We start from the raw sequence: 23949 nt of genomic DNA, 5'->3' as shown, positions 1-23949 counted from the left end.
CTGTTGCTCATTTCACAATAGTCCCGCCCATGCTGTGCCAGGCTCGAGTGTAGCCTGTGCTACAGTTTACTTAGTTAAAGAAGACTTCTTCTGGCGTAGAGGATTTTCTACTGTCAATACTGTACTGCCACTAAAGAAGACTAGTCACAGGTGAGGGGATATGGGGACATCTTGAAATACTTTTCTATGTTTAGTTTTCTGTTGAGACAGGAAGAGAGATTTCTCAGAGTAGCGACTTGCTGTTTCTGTGAGGATGGTGTAGTCATGACTTGTTACTGAGCATAATGTATTCAACCTTGACAAAGACCATGAAAGTTTGCTGTGCTTTTTTTCTCCCCCACTTTTGGGGATAACCAAAAATACTTTTAGGAAATAAATCAAAGGGGGAGAGGTATTTTATTATCATTATTAAACTCAATTGAACAACAATCTTGGCATTGCTATCAACTATCAAATCAATATTCTTTAAGACCTTTTAAGGGAAAGTGTTTGTCTCTATTCTCCAGTAAATGTCAAAGTTTCTACAGACATGTTGAACAGGGCTAATAATGAGGACCTATGTGTTCCTTCCATTCCCTAGCCATCTATCTTCAAACAAACACTGAAGATTAAGTCAGGAAAAGTACATCAATGACATCTGATGCCATCTGTATTACAGCAGTTTGATACATTTGCGCGGATGTATTCATTGTAATTTGGTATGTTTTAACGATGGAGCATAACTAAGAGACTAAAGTAGCCTAGTTGGTTAAAGATCAAATGTTTTCCACCCTGTGCCATGTTTTCCACCCTGTGCTGTCTTTACCCTGTCATTGTAGTCAGCGTGAGGTGTGGGAGTATGGTCTCATGGACATCAAATCAAATGTTATTTGTCATTTGCGCCGAATACAACAGGTGTCGTTACTGTGAAATGCTTACTTTACAAGCCATTAACCAACTATACAGTTCAACAAATGGAGTTAAGAAAATATTTACTTAAAACCTCTTAAGGATCCGCCGCATTTTGTCAATTTTTGCCTAAAATGACATACCCAAATCTAACTGCCTGTAGCTTAGGCATTGAAGCAAGGATATGGATATTTTTGATACCATTTGAAAGGAAACACTTTGAAGTTTGTGGAATGTGAAAGTAATGTAGGAGAATATAACCACACACAAAGTGAAAAAATAAATAAAAAATGTACACACTATTTACAATTACAGTATTTAGAACACCCTCTACACAAGATTGTGCTGCTGGTCCCAAGTCTCTTTCTGCTGTGAAGCACTTTTCATCCTCTACTTGTAGGCTGGCCGGGTATTCACACCTCCTAGATGCCCGGGCGGGGGTTTGTTGTGGAGCCAGAGAGAGCAGCAGTCAGACTAAGTGGGGATGGAGGACTTGAATGTGGTCTCTTTGAAGTCAGTCTTTACCACTATTGAAGATTTTTTTTAAATCAGTAAGAACTAATTTTTATTACTTATTTTATGGAACCTTTTACTTGAGCAATACATCAAATAAACAACACATCTATAAACATGTATTGATAAGATGGCGCCGGAGAGGACGGCAGACTTTTACGTGCCCCCAGCCGATAGTTTTTTTGTTTGTTTATTTGCGTTTAACTTTTTTTTAAATTATTTTGTACATAATGTTGCTGCTACCGTCTCTTATGACTGTAAGAACTCCTAAACATCAGGACTGTGATTACTCACCACGGACTAGCAGAATCCTCTTTTTCCTTTCACGACTCTGACGAGCCCGACGCAAAGGATACACTGCTTCATCAGGATCAGGCCCCGATTCCCGTGATCTGCGTGAAGAGGAGGCGGAGAAAGATGGGGCGAAGGTCGGGCTGCCTTCTGAGAATTCGTAGGCAATCGAATAAACCCCCACTTCCCTCCATTCTACTAGCAAACGTGCAATCTTTGGACAATAAAATCGGCGAGTTACGCGGTAGATTAAACTACCAGCGGGACATTAAAAACTGTAACATCTTATGCTTCACGGAGTCGTGGCTGAACGACAATAATATCAACATACAGCTGTCTGGTTATGTGATGTACCAGCAGGATAGAACAGCGGCATCTGGTAAGACTAGGGTCGGTGGTGTATGTATTTTTGTAAGCTATTGCTCGCCTGAGGTAGAGTATCTCGTGATAAGCTGTAGACCACACTACCTACCGAGAGAGTTTTCGTCTGTATTCTTTGTAGCTGTTTACAGTCAGAGGCTGGCACTAAGACAGCATTGAATGAGCTGTATTCCGCCATAAGCAAACAAGAAAACACTCACCCAGAGACGGCGCTCCTAGTAGCCGGGGACTTTAATGCAGGGAAACTTAAATCAGTTTTACCAAATTTCTATCAGCATGTTTAATGTGCAACCAGAGGGAAAAGAACTCTGGACCACCTATACTCCACACACAGAGACTCATACAAAGATCTCCCTCGCCCTCCGTTTGGCAAATCTGACCATAATTCTATCCTCCTGATTCCTGCTTACAAGCAAAATTAAAGCAGGAAGCATCAGTGACAAGATCAATAAAAAAGTGGTCAGAGGAAGCAGATGCTAAGCTACAGGACTGTTTTTCTAGCACAGACTGGAATATTTTCTGGGATTTTTCCGATGGCATTGAGGAGTACACATCAGTCATTGGCTTCATCAATAAGTGCATCGATGACGTCGTCCCCACAGTGACTGTACGTACATACCCCAACCAGAAGCCATGGATTACAGGCAGCATCCGCACTGAGCTAAAGGCTAGAGCTGCCGCTTTCAAGGAGCAAGACTCTAACCCGGAAGTTTATAAGAAATCCCGCTATGCCCTCTGACGAACCATCAAACAGGCAAAGCATCAATACAGGGCTAAGATCAAATCGCATTCCACCGGCTCTGACGCTCGTCGGATGTGGCAGGGCTTGCAAACCATTACAGACTACAAAGGGAAGCACAGCCGAGAGCTACCCAATGACACGAGCCTACCAGACGAGCTAAACTACTTCTGTGCTCGCTTCAAGGCAAATAACACTGAAACATTCATGAGAGAACCAGCTGTTACGGAAGACTGTGTGATCACGCTCTCCACAGCCGATGTAAGACCTTTAAACAGGTCAACATTCACAAGGCCGCAGGGTCTTGTTTACCAGGACGTGTACTGCGAGCATGCGCTGACCAACTGGCAAGTGTCTTCACTGACATTTTCAACCTCTCCCTGTCCGAGTCTGTAATACCAACATGTTTTAAGCCAACCACCATAGTCCCTGTGCCCAAGAACAATAAGGTAACCTGCCTAAATGACTACCGACCCATAGCACTCACGTCTGTAGCCATGAAGTGCCTTGAAAGGCTGCTCATGGTTCACATTAACAAGTTATCCCAGAAACCCTAGACCCACTCTAATTTGCATACAGCCCCAACAGATCCACAGTTGATGCAATCTCCATTGCACTCCACACTGCCCTTTCCCACCTGGACAAAAGGAACACCTATGTGAGAATGCTATTCATTGATTACAGCTCAGCGTTCAACACCATAGTGCCCTCTAAGCTCATCAATAAGCTAACAACCCTGGGACTAAACATCTCCCTCCGCAACTGGATCCTGGACTTCCTGACAGGCCGCCCCCTGCTGGTAAGTGTAGGTAACAACACATCCGCCACACTGATCCTCAACACAGGGGCCCCTCGGGTGCATGCTTAGTCCCCTCCTGTACTCCCTGTTCACTCATGACTGCACAGCCAGGCACGACTCCAACACCATCATTAAATTTACAGATGACACAACACGGATGTGTTGTTAGGCCTGATCACCGACAACGATGAGACAGCCTATAGGGAGGAGGTCAGAGACCTGGCCGTGTGATGCCAGGGCAACAACCTCTCCCTCAACGTGATCAAGACAAAGGAGATGATTGTGGATTACAGGAAAAGGAGGACTGAGCACGCCTCCATTCTCATCGACCGGGCTGTAGTGGAGCAGGTTGAAAGCTTCAAGTTCCTTGGTGTCCACATCACCAACAAACTAACATGGTCCAAGCACACCAAGACAGTTGGGAAGAGGGCACGACAAACCTATTCCCCCTCAGGAGACTGAAAAGATTTGGCATGGGTTCTCAGATCCTCAAAAGGTTCTACAGCTGCACCATCGAGAGCATCCTGACTGGTTGAATCACTGCCTGGTATGGCAACTGCTCGGCCTCCGACCGCAAGGCACTGCAGAGGGTAGTGCGAACGGCCCAGTACATCACTGGAGCCAATCTTCCTGCCATCCAAGACCTCTATACCAGGCGGTGTCAGAGGAAGGCACAAACAATTGTCAGACTCCAGCCACCCTAGTCATAGATTGTTCTCTCTGCTACCGCACAGCAAGCAGTACCGGAGCGCCAAGTCTAGATCCAAGAGGCTTCTAAACAGCTTCTACCCCCAAGCCATAAGACTCCTGAACATCTAGTCAAATGGCTACCCAGACTATTTGCAGTACCCCCTCTTTACACCACTGCTACTCTCTGTCATCTATGCATAGTCACTTTAATAACTCTACCTACATGTACATACTACCTCAAATAACCAGTGCCCCCGCACATTGACTGTATCGGTACCCCCCTGTATATCGTCTCGCTATTGTTATTTCACTGGTGGTCTTTAAATACTTGTTACTTTTATCTCTTATTTTTATCTGTATTTTTTTGAATCTGCATTGTTGGTTAGGGGCTCGTAAGTAAGCATTTCACTGTAAGACCTGTTGTATTCAGCGCATGTGACTAATAACATTTGATATTATATGGAGAACACTGTGGTGAAGTGTGTGTACCAATTATAATTTAATTAATAATTAAGTATATTTTTGCAATTACATTTACTTTTGGTACTTAAGTATATTTAAAACCAAATAATTTTAGACTTTTACTCAAGTAGTATTTTACTGGGTGAATTTTACTTTTACTTGGGTCATTTTCTATTAAGGTCTCTTTACTTCATCAAGTATCACAGTTGGGTTCTTTTCCCACCACTTTCCCGTCACTGACTCTACCAGCACTGTGTTCGAAATAGTTGTGGTCAGATGAGGACTTGGCCTATTCAGTTCCTGTACCATGATGCATCAGGGGCCATAGCAATAAACGGGCCTAAGTAAATACCGATCCAACCTGTCCTTATAATCAGAGGGAAATGAAAGATTAGGGTGACCCTGTATTATGTGGACAGAGGTCTATTTAAAAGGGGTTATTGGGAGCAACTCTGGTGAGAGTTTATTTCTCTCCGTTTCTCTCTCAAGTGACATCAACATTACACTCACAAAAGTTCAAAAGGAGAAGAGACATTTCAAATGTCATATTGTGGCTACTATATACAGTGTTGTAACGACGTACAAAAGGGAAAATAAATCAACATTAATACGGGTTGTATTTACAATGGATTTTGTTCTTCACTGGTTTCTCTCTGTCCGTCTCTCCCCTGTTGCTCTCTCTCTCTGTCCGTCTCTCTCTCTGTATCTCCCCTGCTCCTCTCTCTGTGTCCGTTTCTCCCCTGTTGCTCTCCTGTCTCTGTCCTTTTCTCTTTCTCTTCAGACTGTCGTGGGGTGAGAGGGGCCCCGGAGCAGAGAACCTCTGGACTAATATACAGTCAAATCCACCCCTGGCCCTCATCTCTTTTCCCGTTGCTCCCCTTAAAAACCCAAACATCCTCCTCAGAAGGACATCAGCGACTCCCCTCCACCCCTCTACTCCCCCATCCTCCTCCCCCTCTGCCTAGTTCTCATGTTCCTCCTCCGGGGAGGTCGGAGAGCAAGGGGCACACACGTGGACAGCTGCCCAGGCTTGAGGCCACGGTGACAGACATGGGGCTCAAGAGGAGGCTGGGGCTGTGCTTCCTGGGTGTCATCTCCCTGCTGGTCATCTACATCCTGTGTTTGAGCCTGGAGATCACCATCCCCTGGCGCATGGTCAACCTGAACCTGTCACACTTCCCTGGTCTTGGGTACACACAGGAACCAAACAGGTAAACAAACAACAATGCACCATTGACCCAGTGGAATATACTATGTGCACTGACATTTTTTCTCCCTTTTCCCTGAAATTCATCCTAGTCATTTCGCTTGGTTTGCCTGATGAGCAGCCATACAGAGGGAAATGGCTGAGATCATGGAGAATAAAATGCTCCATGGTTCTCTAACCACTACGTTCTTCCTGCAAGTCGTATCATTGTGGTTTTCACAATGAAGCCACACAGCAGCACCAGCTTGACGAAATAGATAAAGAGAATGAAGAAAAAAAACATTCTGGTGTTCTTTCACAGGCAGTAGTCTCTCTGAGTCTTGACATGTGAAATGTAAGCCTGGTAGTAATGGGTGAGCGATAGTTCAGTTTTAAAAGCATGGGGGTGCAGATAAGATGCATTAAGAGAGATACTCTCTCTGTGTCTCTGTCTCTCTCTGAGAGGTCTATTTCAGAGACTAAATGATACGTTAGAGTGGTTTGAGCTTTAGCAGGTCTGTCATTTTAAGCTGCCGCCTGCCTGCTTAATGTAGCCCTTGGGTTTCACTAAGCAACAGTGGGCAGTTCTTTTATATAAATGCCTGAGTCTCCAAACAGCCCTGCTGTGCTTATCCTTTTTAGTTCCAAACTGTGGCTCTCCAAATGCAGGAGTCGATGTGTCTATACACATTATGTAGCTTGCTGTAATAAGAAAGGCCAGTAAATGACAAATACATTTGCATTTCTAATTCCTTGTCACCTTTTGATCTCAGGTTCACCAGCATCTGATTGGGTTTATTACATCGTTTTTTTATTAATATAAATCACATTTTAATTGTCACATGCTTCGTAGACAAGTGGTGTAGACTAACAGTGAAATGCTTACTTATGGGCCATTCCCAACAATGCAGAGGGTAAGAATGCAAAATATAACAAAACCTAGTAACACGAGAAATACATATTCAATGAGTAACAATAACTTGGCTATATATAAGGGGTACCAGTAGCGAGACGACGTGCAGGGGTACGAGGTAATTGAGGTAGATACAGTATGTATATAAAGGCAGGAGTAAAGTGACAAGGCAACAGGATAGATAATTAACAGTAGCAGCAATGTTTGTGTGTATGTTGGAGTGTCAGTGGCCAAAAGTATTTGGACACCCCTTTAAATTAGTGGATACTTTTGGCTATGTAGCGTGAGTTTGTGTGCATAGTCAAAAATAATTGGTGCAGAAAGGGTCAATGCAGATAGTCTGGGTAGCTATTTGCTTAACTATTTTAGTAGTGTTATGGCTTGGGGGTAGAAGCTGTTCTGGAGCCTTTTGGTTACAGACTTAGTGCTCCGGCACCGTTTGCAGTGCGGTAGAAGAGAACAGTTTATGACTTGGGTGGCTGGAGTCTTTGACAGTGTTTAGGGCCTTCCACAGACACCACCTGGTATAGAGGCCCGGAATGGCAGGGATTTCAGCCACAATGATGTACTGGGCCACACACATTACCCTCTGTAGCGCCTTGCGGTCAAATGCCGAGCAGTTGCCATACTAAGCTGTGACGCAGCCAGTCAAGATGCTTTCAATTGTGCAGCTGTATAACTTTTTGAGTATCTGAGGGCCCATGACAAATCTTTTTAGCCTCGTGAGGGGAAAGAGGCGTTGTCGTGCCCTCTTCACGACTGTGTTGGTGTGTGTGAACCATGATAATTCCTTAGCGATGTGGACACCGAGGAACTTGAAGCTCTCGACCCATTCCACTTCATAACTGTGAATGTGGGCGTGTTCGGCCCTCCATTTCCTGTAGTCCACGATAGGCACCTTTGTCTTGCTGACGTTGATGGAGAGGTTGTTGTCCTGGCACCACACGGCCAGGTCTCTGACCTCCTCCCTATAGGCTGTCTCATTGTCGTTGATGATCAGGCCCAGCACCGTCGTGTCATCGCCAAACTTGATGATGGTATTAGAGTCTTTGTTCGGATGTTCCTTTCTGCTGAGACTGGATTCTTCTGGATCTGATTGGTTGTCCAGAGTGGCCAATCAGTGTTGAGCAGCACCATGGTTACCTGAGGCTTCAGCTGCTAGTGCCAGACTGGCCTTTCTGTTTATGGATTATATAGTATTATAAAGCGGGTGGTTCGAGCCGTGTCATATACCATGGTTATGACAAAAAAATGACGTTACTAATTACATTGGTAACCAGTTTACACTGAGTGCCTGGATACAGCCGTTAGCCGTGGTATATTGGCCATATACCACAAACACCAGAATACCTAACAAGGCACCTCTGGTGTTTGTGGTATATGGCCAATATACCACGTCTAACAGCTGTATCCAGGCACTTTGTGTTGGGGACATGGGGAAGGGGAATACTGTAATATTTACTATACTTTAAAAAACGGTCTTGTTTTTACAGACTTGTCACTGGCATACTTTAACTGTTACTAGAAGATCTTTGCTTGTGAGAGATTATGTGAAAAGTAAGCTGGCTTTCTACAGCAAAAATAAATGTTACAAACTGATTCAATATGTGATTTGTTTCCATTATTAGTAGCAGGATATGGTTAAGTTGGAGTAAGCCAATGAGACCTTCTATGATCACACACAGCGTTAGTAACCACAACAATTGCACATTGTTACACTGACCAGTAGAGTTGGTGTAACAATGCACTAACCCTTTCTGCTACAGGTTTGACCATTGCCGTGTTGTTTTGTCTTACACTAGGTCACATTACTCTGAAGACTCTATTGACGGCAACACACCGCCAGATGGTTTGGACAGCCTACACACTGGTTCAACACCAACAACACATTTAAGGTTAAAGGTACAGTCCACATCCCCTGTCGGAGTCAGACCCTCAATGAAACCTGGAGCCAGGGCCAGGACTACCAAGGGTCAAAATATTAAAGGTGCTCTCCTCTCCAATTCAACCAAACCAACAGAGCCACCCTTCATTGGAGACAGTTACTACAGCGAAGTCGCCCCACCTCAAACCGTGAGTTGAAGTTCCCCTTTCTGAGCTGTTCCTGTTCTTTCACTTGATCTGCTTGGTGTGATTGTGGCCTACTTTAGAGACCTTAGAAGGGCTGTGGTCTACTAGCAGTCACTGTTGACTGATTTAGAGGAAGTGCTGAGGGTTGCACTTTCAGTCGTATGGGTGGCTATGCATGGGGACACTGTCAAAATAATGCCCCACACTGCTGTAATTAGTAAAATGGATACTCAGTCAGATGACATGGTTGATACTCGAGGTAACAAACAGATTATACAACCCAAAACTTAATTCATACAGCCATTTGATACGCTTTGTGCCTCTCCATGTTACATTGTGTGGAAATCGTCCAGTTGTATTGTCACGTCTTTATATAGTACAGGTCTGCGTGGACAATTATACCACTAGTTCACTGTTCATCAGCCTTGATGCTGATGTTATTGGAATGATTTCATGTTCTACAAGGACGTTAGGTGTACGTGCGTGGGCGGGCGTGTGTGTGAGTGGATTCATTTCCAGTAAATATGGGGTGGTGTTCTTTTTTGCCCACGTATCGTGACAGGATATGAAGTCATATTACTCATTCTCCCAGACTTTCTTTTGCTCTACCTGCTTTGTGTCAACTCCATAGAACAATGTTGTAGCGTCATCCCATGAACTACCAAGAAAAAGACAGACAAAATGAAGTTGTTACTCAATACTTTCTTATAACATTAAACATTTCATATGAACCATTGCTGAGGTTTAAAAGCAAAACAGTCCCTTCAGTTCACTTCTGCTTCCATGGATTACTGTTATTTTTCTTGTTAATGTGGACATAAAAGGATGGTTGCAAAAGACAGGAACTACTGGTGTTCTCTATATGGTGTTTTCTCAAAGAGTGTTTCTTTATGGTGTCTGGCATAAGACCGATCCACCCGTACGGACAGACAGCAGACGATAAAGGAATACAATATGGTTCAATTCTATCGCCAAGACTCAGCTGCCCTTGCACGTCGTAATTGACTCCAAAGACTCCATAACGCATGTCATAAGTTACAGTGGGGAGAACAAGTATTTGATACACTGCCGATTTTGCAGGTTTTCCTACTTACAAAGCGTGTAGAGGTCTGTAATTTTTATCATAGGTACACTTCAACTGTGAGAGACGGAATCTAAAACAAAAATCCAGAAAATCACATTGTATGATTTTTAAGTAATTCATTTGCATTTTATTGCATGACATACGTATTTGATCACCTACCAACCAGTAAGAATTCCGGCTCTCACAGACCTGTTAGTTTTTCTTTAAGAAGCCCTCCTGTTCTCCACTCATTACCTGTATTAACTGCACCTGTTTGAACTCGTTACCTGTATAAAAGACACCTGTTACTTAAAAATCTCACAGTTGAAGTGTACCTATGATAAAAAATTACAGACCTCTACATGCTTTGTAAGTAGGAAAACTTGCAAAATCGGCAGTGTATCAAATACTTGTTTTCCCCACTCTATATGACAAAATAAATTATGCAATTACTGAATTAAAATAAGTTGTTGCTGACATTTTAATTAGATAATTGTAGTGCAATGTTTTTTTATTGAGAACAAACAGAGGGGTTGGGGATGATACAGTGAGGTTGCATCCCAAATATCACCCTATTCCCTACATAGTGCACTACTTTTGACTAGAGCTTTATGTATATAGCAAATAGGGTGCCATTTGGAACATAGTCAATGAGTTTTCCACGTGTTCTTCATAACCGCTATGTCTCTCCCCAAGAATTATAATTCTCCACATCCCTCTAGTCATTATGCAGCTCTTCCACTGTAGAACGTTAAATGACAAGATACAGTTAATTACTTCCATTGAGAGTCATACAATCTATGCTGTTGCAAAGTCTGTCAACTGGAAAAAATATTGCCAGCGTTGTTATGTGCTGCTATGTAATGATAACCATCAATTTGAGTTGTGACTGTGTTTTGGTGTTGTGTCCCTTACAATAAAACTAAAACACAGGAAGTGTATAGTCTCACAGTAGGAATGCAGATTTAGGTTCAGTTTAGCCTTTTAGATCATAATGCATCAGATTACATGGGCGGGTTTTAAAGATGGTCTGAGATGTACTCGTAATGGATTCAACAGGAACTTTCAGAGTCTTCAATAAGAAGACTGTTGTTTTCCCCTGCAGGACTGTCCAAACAGTATTCGTAGCAGGGTTCCCCAGACAGACTTTGGGGTGAGATATCTGGGCAGGATCCCTGTCCTCCAGTGGGCCAAGCATGCCACTCCAGAACAGTACCAGCGCCTCAAACCGTACCCAGGGGCTCACGGCTGGGGAAACCTTGACATTGACAGTAAGTACTTTCAATACATATTGACATGTGACCGTTGTTTCAATGCATTACTTCACACCAATGCTTGGACAAGTCATGTTAATATTAATAGTTACAGCAACGACTACAAATATTATAGTTACACAACATTGGCTACAGTAAGACAGACAGTCCGTGGTGTTGTCGTTAATGTGGGTGACTAACACACAATGTGGCCATTGTCTAACTGCAGTGCCCTTTGGTCCATGGCCAACACAATAAAGATTGTACATGGGTTCAGAGATAGGACATAAAACCCTTTATTGTCAGTCAATAGGACATCTGTACCTCTTTACAGATACACTACCGTTCAAAAGTTTGGGTTCACATAGAAATGTCCTTGTTTCTGAAAGAAAAGCATTTATTTTGTCCATTTAAAGTAACATCAAATTGATCAGAAATACAGTGTAGACGTTGTTAATGTTGTAAATTACTACTGTAGCTGGAAACGGCAGATTTTTTATGGAATATATACATAGGCGTACAAATCAAATCAAATCTAATTTTATTTGTCACATACACATGGTTAGCAGATGTTAATGCGAGTGTAGCGAAATGCTTGTGCTTCTAGTTCCGACAATGCAGTAATAACCAACAAGTAATCTAACCTAACAATTCCACAACTACTACCTTATACACACAAGTGTAAAGGGATAAAGAATATGTACATAAAGATATATGAATGAGTGATGGTACAGAACGGCATAGGCAAGATGCAGTAGATGGTATAGAGTACAGTATATACATATGAGATGAGTAATGTAGGGTATGTAAACATAAAGTGGCATAGTTTAAAGTGGCTAGTGATACATGTATTACATAAAGATGGCAAGATGCAGTAGATGATATAGAGTACAGTATATACATATACAGTGGGGAGAACAAGTATTTGATACACTGCCGATTTTGCAGGTTTTCCTACTTACAAAGCATGTAGAGGTCTGTCATTTTTATCATAGGTACACTTCAACTGTGAGAGACGGAATCTAAAACAAAAATCCAGAAAATCACATTGTATGATTTTTAAGTAATTAATTTGCATTTTATTGCATGACATAAGTATTTGATCACCTACCAACCAGTAAGAATTCCGGCTCTCACAGACCTGTTAGTTTTTCTTTAAGAAGCCCTCCTGTTCTCCACTCATTACCTGTATTAACTGCACCTGTTTGAACTCGTTACCTGTATAAAAGACACCTGTCCACACACTCAATCAAACAGACTCCAACCTCTCCACAATGGCCAAGACCAGAGAGCTGTGTAAGGACATCAGGGATAAATTGTAGACCTGTACAAGGCTGGGATGGGCTACAGGACAATAGCCAAGCAGCTTGGTGAGAAGGCAACAACTGTTGGCACAATTATTAGAAAATGGAAGAAGTTCAAGATGACGGTCAATCACCCTCGGTCTGGGGCTCCATGCAAGATCTCACCTCGTGGGGCATCAATGATCATGAGGAATGTGAGGGATCAGCCCAGAACTACACGGCAGGACCTGGTCAATGACCTGAAGAGAGCTGGGACCACAGTCTCAAAGAAAACCATTAGTAACACACTACGCCGTCATGGATTAAAATCCTGCAGCGCACGCAAGGTCCCCCTGCTCAAGCCAGCGCATGTCCAGGCCCGTCTGAAGTTTGCCAATGACCATCTGGATGATCCAGAGGAGGAATGGGAGAAGGTCATGTGGTCTGATGAGACAAAAATAGAGCTTTTTGCTCTAAACTCCACTCGCCGTGTTTGGAGGAATAGAAGGATGAGTACAACCCCAAGAACACCATCCCAACCGTGAAGCATGGAGGTGGAAACATCATTCTTTGGGGATGCTTTTCTGCAAAGGGGACAGGACGACTGCACCGTATTGAGGGGAGGATGGATGGGGCCATGTATCGCGAGATCTTGACCAACAACCTCCTTCCCTCAGTAAGAGCATTGAAGATGGGTCGTGGCTGGGTCTTCCAGCATGACAACGACCTGAAACACACAGCCAGGGCAACTAAGGAGTGGCTCCGTAAGAAGCATCTCAAGGTCCTGGAGTGGCCTAGCCAGTCTCCAGACCTGAACCCAATAGAAAATCTTTGGAGGGAGCCGAAAGTCCGTATTGCCCAGCGACAGCCCCGAAACCTGAAGGATCTGGAGAAGGTCTGTATGGAGGAGTGGGCCAAAATCCCTGCTGCAGTGTGTGCAAACCTGGTCAAGAACTACAGGAAACGTATGATCTCTGTAATTGCAAACTAAGGTTTCTGTACCAAATATTCAGTTCTGCTTTTCTGATGTATCAAATACTTATGTCATGCAATAAAATGCAAATTAATTACTTAAAAATCATACAATGTGATTTTCTGGATTTTTGTTTTAGATTCCGTCTCTCACAGTTGAAGTGTACCTATGATAAAAATTACAGACCTCTACATGCTTTGTAAGTAGGAAAACCTGCAAAATTGTCAGTGTATCAAATACTTGTTCTCCCCACTGTACATATGAGATGAGTAATGTAGGGTATGTAAACATTATATTAAGTGGCATTGTTTAAAGTGGCTAGTGGTACATTTTTACATAATTTCCATCAATTCCCATTATTAAAGTGGCTGGAGTTGAGTCAGTATGTTGGCAGCGGCCACTAAATGTTAGTGGTGGCTGTTTAACAGTCTGATGGCCTTGAGATAGAAGCTGTTTTTCAGTCTCTCGGTCCCTGCTTTGATGCACCTGTACTGACCTCGCCTTCTGGATGATAGCGGGGTGAACAGGCAGTGGCTTGGGTGGTTGTTGTCCTTGATGATCTTTATGGCCTTCCTGTGACATCGGGTGGTGTAGGTGTCCTGGAGGGCAGGTAGTTTGCCCCCGGTGATGCGTTGTGCAGACCTCACTACTCTCTGGAGAGCCTTACGGTTGTGGGCGGAGCAGTTGCCGTACCAGGCGGTGATACAGCCCGACAGGATGCTCTCGATTGTGCATCTGTAGAAGTTTGTGAGTGCTTTTGGTGACAAGCCAAATTTCTTCAGCCTCCTGAGGCGCTGCTGCGCCTTCTTCACAACGCTGTCTGTGTGGGTGGACCAATTCAGTTTGTCCGTGATGTGTACACCGAGGAACTTAAAACTTTCCACCTTCTCCACTACTGTCCCGTCGATGTGGATAGGGGGGTGCTCCCTCTGCTGTTTCCTGAAGTCCACAATCATCTCCTTTGTTTTGTTGACGTTGAGTGTGAGGCCCATCAGCAACCATCACTCCTGTGTTCCAATGGCACATTGTGTTAGCTAATCCAAGTTTATCATTTTAAAGGCTAATTGATCATTAGAAAACCCTTTTGCAATTATGTTAGCACAGCTGAAAACTGTTGTGCTAATTAAAGAAGCAATAAACCTGGCCTTCTTTAGACTAGTTGAGTATCTGGAGCATCAGCATTTGTGAGTTCGATTACAGGCTCAAAATGGTCAGAAACATTCTTCTGAAACTCGTCAGTCTATTCTTGTTCTGAGAAATGAAGGCTATTCCATGGGAGAAATTGCCAAGAAACTGAAGATGTCGTGCAACGCTGTGTACTACTCACTTCACAGAACAGTGCAAACTGGCTATAACCAGAATAGAAAGAGGAGTGGGAGGCCCCGGTGCACAACTGAGCAAGAGGACAAGTACATTAGAGTGTCTAGTTTGAGAAACAGACGCCTCACAAGTCCTCAACTGGCAGCTTCATTATATAGTACCCGCAAAACACCAGTCTCAACGTCAACAGTGAGGAGGTGACTCCGGGATGCTGGCCTTCTAGGCAGAGTTCCCCTGTCCAGTGTCTGTGTTCTTTTGCCCATCTTCGTCTTTTCTTTTAATTGTCCAGTCTGAGATATGGCTTTTTCTTTGCAACTCTGCCTAGAAGGCCAGCATCCCAGAGTCGCCTCCTCACTGTTGACGTTGAGACTGGTGTTTTGCGGGTACTATTTAATGAAGCTGCCAGTTGACGACTTGTGAGGCGTCTGTTTCTGTTTCTTGTGAGGCGTCTGTACATGCAAATCTCTTAGCTCAGATCTAGAAGAGTAAATTATGGAATCGTTCCACTGTGTTCACCCCATAGACTGTACAAATAAAGATTTACCCACACCTTGCCTCAGGCCCCATGTGGTGTTTCGCAGCTATTGGGACAGCAAGACACGTTCAGTTGAGTGTGTAAAAATCGTCCATTGGGTGATTTGCATTAGGCAAAGATCTTTGGCAGAGATCCATAGATTGGCTCCCTTTATGAATATATTTTTTTATTACGTTGGAATGCATTCATTGCCGCGAGCAAGGCTTTTTATTTGGGACTGTGTGGGGATTAAACCTGCCAATAATTCTAAAATTAATCTCAGAGGTCTTTGTAAAAAATGAAAATTACAAGTTTTTTCTTTTGTTGTGCAAACAGCTCTGGTGTCGACCCTGTCTGTTCTCAACACATCGGCCAACTGGCACATGTTTGATGACTGGGATCGTCGTAGCAACGGCTCGCAGTGTGTCTGCTGTGCTGTCGTGGGCAACGGAGGGATTCTGAAGGATTCAAAGAAGGGCCGGGAGATTGACCAACATGACTATGTCTTCAGGTGAGAGATTCCTTTTTCGACCTTGTTTAGTCTTGACTTCCTCAATAGCCTATGAATGAGGTTAGACAATCTTAGGTTTTTAAAACTTTTCATTTTACAGGTTCCTTGTAATGAGCATTACCACGTTAATGTGACAGTTGGCATTTTGTCAATCAGGATGGTCCATTCAAGGGCTCCTCAAGAGTCTGTTGATTACAATGAGGCATGTATCTGGTTGCTGTGGTTACCAAAGGGTCTAAGTGGTCATTTATTTTCCAACGGTCATTGACAGTGTTCATGTTCATTCATGCTAATGTTCAAATTGGTCATTGACAATTTTCCTGTGTTCTAATTGGTCATTGACAGTGTTCTGTTCCGTACCTCTGTTGTGATTCCAGGACCAACGGAGCTGTGATTAAGGGCTTTGAGCAGGATGTGGGCTCTAGAACATCCCTCTACACTTTCTCCACCAACACCCTCCGTAACTCCATGAAGAGCTACGCTGGAGCGGGCTACAGAGGACCCCCGCTCTCTGAGGTGAGACCTTCCATGATGTTGATGGTTCACGATCAAATTGACTCACTGGGAATAAACATCACTTGTGGAATAAAATGTGTTAATTCACTAATTAATCCATCCATTCTTTTCATTCATTCAAAGACAAACTCTTTATAGTCTGATTTGTATTCACCTCTCTATCTAATCTATCCATCTATCCATCTATCCATCCATCCATCCATCCATCCATCCATCCATCCATCCATCCATCCATCCATCCATCCATCCATCCATCCATCTATCTATCTATCTATCTATCTATCTATCTATCTATCTATCTATCTATCTATCTATCTATCTATCTATCTATCTATCTATCTATCTATCTATCTATCTATCTATCTATCTATCTATCTATCTATCTATCTATCTATCTATCTATCTATCTATCTATCTATCTATCTATCTATCTATCTATCTATCTATCTATCTATCTATCTATCTATCTATCTATCTATCTATCTATCTATCTATCTATCTATCTATCTATCTATCTATTCAATTCAATTCAATTCAATTCAAGGGGCTTTATTGGCATGGGAAACATGTGTTAACATTGCCAAAGCAAGTGAGGTAGGTAATATACAAAAGTCAAATAAACAATAAAAATGAACAGTAAACATTACACATACAGAAGTTTCAAAACAATAAAGACATTACAAATGTCATATTATATATATGCAGTGTTGTAACAATGTACAAATGGTTAAAGCACACAAGTTAAAATAAATAAACATAAATATGGGTTGTATTTACAGTGGTGTTTGTTCTTCACTGGTTGCCCTTTTCTTGTGGCAACAGGTCACAAATCTTGCTGCTGTGATGGCACACTGTGGAATTTCACCCAGTAGATATGGGAGTTTATCAAAATTGGATTTGTTTTCGAATTCTTTGTGGATCTGTGTAATCTGAGGGAAATATGTCTCTCTAATATGGTCATACATTGGGCAGGAGGTTAGGAAGTGCAGCTCAGTTTCCACCTCATTTTGTGGGCAGTGTGCACATAGCCTGTCTTCTCTTGAGAGCCATGTCTGCCTACGGCGGCCTTTCTCAATAGCAAGGCTATGCTCACTGAGTCTGTACATAGTCAAAGCTTTCCTTAAGTTTGGGTCAGTCACAGTGGTCAGGTATTCTGCCACTGTGTACTCTCTGTTTAGGGCCAAATAGCATTCTAGTTTGCTCTGTTTTTTTGTTAATTCTTTCCAATGTGTCAAGTAATTATCTTTTTGTTTTCTCATGATTTGGTTGGGTCTATCTATCTATCTATCTATCTATCTACCTACCTATCTATCTATCTATCTCCTGTAGGAGACTAGGTATGTCTTCCTGCCAGACCATGACAGAGATTATCTGCTGATGAAAGCAGCCGCCACACACACTCCAGTAGAGAGAGGACCAGAGAAGAGCAAAACGTAAGATGTGGCATGGGTTCACATCCATGGAGACAGTTTTGATTTCATTCCCCACACAGCATCCATGTGGACTGCCACTGTAATTGAACACCCTCAATGTCCCCCAAGTATTCCTTCTTTATTTACAAATGTGTCTTGTATACTGTTAGCCATATTGATATTTCTTTGTGCAGCTTGTGAATAGAGGCCTTTTTTTCTACCTCAGGCCACCCACATACTTTGGAAAAAATGTGAGTGTAGAAAAGTTCAAGATGTACCATCCAGATTTCATACGTTACATCAGAAACAGGTGAGTAAATGAGGGGAAAATAAGTGAGTTATCTTTGTGATATCTTTTGGGCTTCCGTGTGGCGCAGCGGTCTAAGGAACAGCATCTCAGTGCACGAGACATCACTACAGTCCCTTGTTCAAATCCAGACTGTATCACATCCGGCCGTGATTGGGAGTCCCAGAGGGCGGCGCACAATTGGCCCAGCGTCATCCGGGTTTGGCCGGCGTAGGCTGTCATTGTAAATAAGAATTTGTTCTTAACTGACTTGCCTAGTTAAATAATAATCTTTAGGATAGTTGTTGTGACTCATCAGAATCACACCAGAGCTCTGATTACACACACCTGGACATTTAAACTCCTTTTGAAATGTGAAACTCAAGTGTTTTGGGTGGCTAGACCAAGCACTCTTCTCACAATGGCTAAATAGGACCATCTGATGAGGAGTTGGTTCAAAAATATACATGAAACTAACTCACCATGCGTGTCGAGTGCCAGTGCCACGAACCCAAGGGTCACGTAATTAGAATGATATCTAAATGAATTAACCATATCAGGCTTCCATCAGGATATAGTGTGACTCTGTTTCGGTGGATACTGAAAAGGACAAGTGTTGTATATCGTTAGCTCTCCTCACAACAAGGAAAAGGTGGTAGCTAGGAGTGGTCTGTACAACACCTTTTCTCCACAAGGGCATTTTAGGATAGAATAGGATCAACTTTATTGTACCTGAGAATATTTTCTCTGACACTATTTTAATATTTAATTTGAAGTAAATATGTGCACCTGCAGTGTGGTTGTTAAATGGTTGTCATGTTCTGTGTAGGTTCCTCCGCGGCCATGCCATGCAGACCAAATACAAGAACATATACCGTCCATCAACAGGTGCTGTGATGCTGCTGGCTGCTATGCACACCTGTGACCAGGTACGGTATGAGCTACCACAGCCACTAAACAGTAATTGCAACACTTCATATTTGAACAAGACAAGACCGGTTATGACCACTGACAGTAAAAGCACAAGGTAAACAGTAATGTTATATTAGTTAGTTACAACCATGTACAGTAAGATGACAACCAGTGATGTGGTGGTAAAATAATTGGTGGGTAAACTCTGATCGCTGGTCACGGTGAAAAAAAGTTAAGCTCCCTTTACTTTCAATGCATTTTTCCGCAAAAGATGGCTAAACTGTTTGGCAAAATAAAAAGGTGCATTTTTACCCTCCACTACACCATTGATTACGACTCCCTGGACATGACTGCACTTGCCTTACGGATTGACAGTACTTACTCTGGCCCTGATAGCCTTCAATTAGACATGCATCATGCCGCTCAGATCCCTAATGAAAGCAAAGATCCATAAGGTAATCATTGTGCTTGAGTTGTGAAACACTTGACAACAAGACGGTGACTGCACCAACTAACCTATCCCCCCCTTTTCCTCTCTCTCTGTCTCTCTCTCTCGCTCTCTGTCTGTGTGCATGTTGAAAACAGGTGAGCGCGTATGGCTTCATGACTCCAGACTATAAAAACTACTCTGACCACTACTATGACAGCAGATATCACCCTGTGGGTTTCTTTATCAACCATGACCTGAAGATGGAGATGGCACTGTGGCAGCAGCTCCACCAGGCAGGCCTCATCACGCTCTACATGCACCAGTGATCCCAGGAACTAACTCACTCCAGGTCACTATGGCAACAACCACATTAATGACATAAGTCTATGGTAATGACTCCATCTCCACCACTGGCTCCCAAGGTTTGCCAACCCCCAACCCTACGAGATTTATAGAAAAATTACTCCACGTCTGACTTTGTCATTGCCTGCCATGTTGGAGGTTAGCCAATACTTCTGAGAAAATGGTCTCCATGGAGATGGGCTTAGCCTATCCTCTTGAGAAGTCTCTAACAGGGTGGAGGCAGGTTGCCAGGGAGACAGTCATAGACTGTTGCTGACACTTGCTGAGTTACCAGGAAAAGCCTGGTAGCCTTTTTATACTATTTTAAGACCTTTTTTAGTATTTTTAAACCATTTCAGACAATCAGCTTTTGTGGGTCTTAGTCAGACATATGTTTCAAAGATCATACCCCCGAGACATGCTAACCTCCCCTGTTATTGGTAATGGTGAGAGGTTAGCATATCTTGTGGGTATGATCTTTGACCCTCCCTCTACCTTTCTCACTCATCATTATTCACAATTAATTCAGGATTATCTGTAATCATGGTAGCATCCACATGAATGTAGAAGTGTTTTGAAACATATGCTATTCTTATTTATAATAAAAGTGACTCTATTGGGCACAAAATAATATGAAACACTACCAAAACTAACTGCAAATGCATCAAACAAGTTTGTAGAGTCACAAGCTTGATGTAGTCATTGCGTGCTCTGAATATGGGACCAGATATTAAACTTTTACCACTTTATTTATAAGAATCTTTAGGGTTGTCAATAATAATTTTGACCCCTACCTTTTTGAGAGATTAAAAAGTATTACTTGTTAAACAAAATCTGAGCAATTGTAAGTATAAAATATAATTCCCCCATTTTATTGCATACATTATAGATCCGTATTTTAATTATTTATTTTAAACAGTCGTTATTGCTCATCTTTTTTAAGGGTGTCAATCATTTCGGACCCCACTGTATGTTGACAAGGGATAGGGCTGTTGCTGCTGGGCCGGCCACCTACTTCAAATACCCTCTACCCTCCCTCACTGCCCTAAATACTTTCGCACAGCACTGCCGGCAGTAGTCATGGTCTATTCTGATAAGTAGTCAGATTATTTTCACATGATATTACTATGTTTCTCTTTGGAGTCAGTGTAGTAGTGGGTCAACTCAAGTGTTTGACCAAAGCAAAGCTGAGGGGAGAAGATAACAGATATTTTTTTTAATCAAAAAGTAAATTTTTTATGAAATATGTTTTAAAAATGTATTTTACTTTCATACAAGTTTCCATATTAATATGAGAGAGCAATGCTACATAGACAAGAACTGTATATTTTCTTTCAAACTACCACCAGTGTGTGCCTTAATGTGAATCTCAATCTTTTGTCTGCAAAATGAGTTGTTGTTGAGGTACCTGGGGAAACTATTTGAAGTGAAGGAAGATGTTTCCACAACAACTCCAAATGGGAACTTTGTCAGTGGCCTTTCTCTTCGGGCACTCGCTCCCAGAACATGAATGGATGTTTCCAAGGATCTCCTGGAGAATTGGAGTATGTGTGGCTGGACTAGACAATAGAGCACCTGGACTCTTCTCAAAGCTAGCTCAGGGCTGGATTCGTTAGGCACCAAACAGAAGAAAATTGACTGAAACAAGGAAGGACTACTTAAACTCCTCCAATAAGAAACATTTCTTTTAGTATTCTGTTGCAAAGCATTTTGCTATGCTGTACCCTAATGAGCATGACCCAGAATGAATAGTGACAAAGGTCACAGAAGTATCATTGTTTCTGCTGAATATTGATGCCTGATGAATGAGGTCATTCAGGACCTGAGAAGAACATTAGATTAATCTGATCACTGTGACCATAGAGATTGATCTCTGACTGAGACTTTGCATGGTCACCTCCACATGGGAAGTGGACATGTATGTGGAAAATTGTAACACTTACCAAGGCTCACTCTACATGTGCACAAAATATATGTGGTGCAGGGTAAAGAAACCAAAGACCCTACAACAGAATCAATGAATTAGCTTATTTAACATTTTTGTTGTATGTCTTTTTAGAATAACAATCCTTTAACAATGACATTAAATGGTTCAGGCTTTCCTCTATGGAAGACTCACATCAGACATTAGTTTTCAATGTGTACAGAAGATGTGGTAAACTTTTTTGTTGTTGATGGAGTTCATTAACAGGGGGAATTGGGTTGAGGGGGAGTTCCTCCATAATGCAATTTTTAGAGTGGATGTTTTTAATGTAATAGAAATCTATAAAGAAATTGAGAATAAAAGTTTGTATGTCTTGAATTTCTATTTTGATAGAATGTCATGTTAGTAATCTGAACATAATTAATGCACCTCCTAAGTAGGCAATAAAGTTAATAGGCTGTTAGGAAAAGCAGATTAGGAACACACACCACCATCGAGCAGTTTTGTATTAAGGCTTTAACAGCCTGTACAGCCCCCTCAAAGTATCCACACCCCTTGACTTTTTCCACATGTTGTGTTACAAAGTTGGATTAAAATAGATTTTGTCAACAATCTACACAAAATACTTTGATGTGGAAGAATAATTTGTTAAAAAAATAAAATTCAAATATAGCACTAATGTATCTTGATTGGATAAGTATTCAACCCCCTGAGTTGATGTTAGAATCGCCTTTGGCAGTGATTACCGCTGTGAGTCTTTCTGGGTAAGTCTCTAAGAGATTTCCTCACCTGGATTGTGCAACATTTGCCCATTTATTATTTTCTAAAGTCTTCAAGCTCTGTCAAATTTATTGTTTATCATTGCTGACAACCATTTTCAGGTCTTTCCATAGATTTTCAAGCCAATTTAAGTCAAAACTGTAACTCGGCCACTCAGGAACATTCACTGTCTTCTTGGTAAGCAACCAGTGTAGATTTGGCCTTGTGAATTCATATCCCAGTGTCTGGTGGAAAGCAGACTGAACCAGATTTTCCTCTAGGATTTTGCCTGTGCTTAGCTACATTCCGTTAATTTTTTTATCCTGAAAAACTCCCCAGTCCTTAACGATTACAAGCATACACATAACTTCATGCAGCCACCTCTATGCTTGAAAATATGGTGGTACATTACTGGTACTCAGTAATGTATTGGATTTGCACAGCCTGTATGTGTTCAGGACAAAAAGTGAATTACTTTGTCAAATATTTAGCAGTATTGCTTTGTTGCAAACAGGATGCATGTTTTGGAATATGTTTTATTCTGTACAGGCTTCCTTTTCACTCTGTCAATGAAGTTAGTAATGTGGATTAACTACAATGTTGTTGATCTATCCTCAGTTTTCTCCTATCACAGCCATTAAACTCATGGTGAAATATTTGAGCAGATTCCTTCCTGTAAGTCAGCTGAGTGAGGAAGGACACCTGTATCTTTGTAGTGACTGGGTGAATTGATACACCATCCAAAGTGTAGTTAATAACTTCACCCTGCTCAAAGGATTATTCAATGTCTGCTTTATTTTTTATTTGTACCCATCTACCAATAGGTGCTCTTACCAATTGGTGCCCTTCTTTGTTGGAAAACCTCCCTGGTCTTTGTGATTTAATCTGTGTTTGAAATTCACTGCTTGACTGAGGGACCTTCAAATGATCTGTGTATGGGGTACAGAGGTCATTAAAAAATCCTGTTGAACATCATCTTATTATATGACTTGTTAAGCAAAGTTTAACTCCTGAATATATTTAGGCTTGCCATAATAAGGGGTGTAATACTTATCAACTCAAGACATTTCAGCTTTTCATTTTTAATGAATTGTTAAAAATGTAGAAAAACATAATTCCACTTTTTTTTCACCTTTATTTGACCAGGTAGGCTAGTTGTGAACAAGTTCCCATTTGCAACTGCGAGCTGGCCAAGATAAGGCAAAGCAGTTCGACACATACAACAACACAGAGTTACACATGGAATAAACAAACATACAATCAATAATACAGTAGAAAAAGTCTATACCCAGCATGCGCAAACAAGGTAGGATAAGGGAGATAAGGCAATAAATAGTCCATGGTGGCAAAGTAATTACAATATAGCAATTAAACACTGGAATGGTAGAATGTGCAGAAGATGAATGTGCAAGTAGAGATACTGAGGTGCAAAGGAGCAAGATAAAAAAATGAATACAGTTTGGGGATGAGGTAGTTGGATGGGCTATTTACAGATGGGCTATGTACAGGTGCAGTGATC

The 23949-nt window shown here is 42.0% G+C and overlaps 1 protein-coding gene across 3 annotated transcripts; it reads left to right on the top strand.

Moving 5' to 3' along the window:
* The first annotated feature begins 4 nt into the window (after positions 1–4).
* Positions 5–23405, top strand: st6galnac (ST6 (alpha-N-acetyl-neuraminyl-2,3-beta-galactosyl-1,3)-N-acetylgalactosaminide alpha-2,6-sialyltransferase). 3 transcript variants are annotated; one of them, XM_071393855.1, is made up of 11 exons: positions 26–150; positions 1289–1439; positions 5545–5974; positions 8665–8935; positions 11101–11266; positions 15675–15849; positions 16227–16365; positions 17695–17798; positions 18004–18087; positions 18893–18992; positions 19561–23405. In XM_071393855.1, the coding sequence occupies exons 3-11, from the start codon at positions 5814–5816 to the stop codon at positions 19729–19731; spliced, it is 1371 nt and encodes a 456-aa protein (XP_071249956.1). In that variant the 5' UTR covers positions 26–150; positions 1289–1439; positions 5545–5813; the 3' UTR covers positions 19732–23405. The 3 variants fall into 3 exon arrangements, with proteins under 3 accessions (XP_071249955.1, XP_071249957.1, XP_071249956.1); XM_071393854.1 differs by lacking the exon at positions 1289–1439 and having other exon boundaries at positions 5–150; XM_071393856.1 differs by lacking the exons at positions 1289–1439; positions 18004–18087 and having other exon boundaries at positions 5–150.
* The last annotated feature ends 544 nt before the right edge of the window (positions 23406–23949 follow it).

Source organism: Salvelinus alpinus, chromosome 3 (assembly GCF_045679555.1).
Source record: "Salvelinus alpinus chromosome 3, SLU_Salpinus.1, whole genome shotgun sequence".
NCBI classification, from domain to species: domain Eukaryota; kingdom Metazoa; phylum Chordata; class Actinopteri; order Salmoniformes; family Salmonidae; genus Salvelinus; species Salvelinus alpinus.
This window is presented reverse-complemented; position numbering and strand designations above follow the sequence as displayed.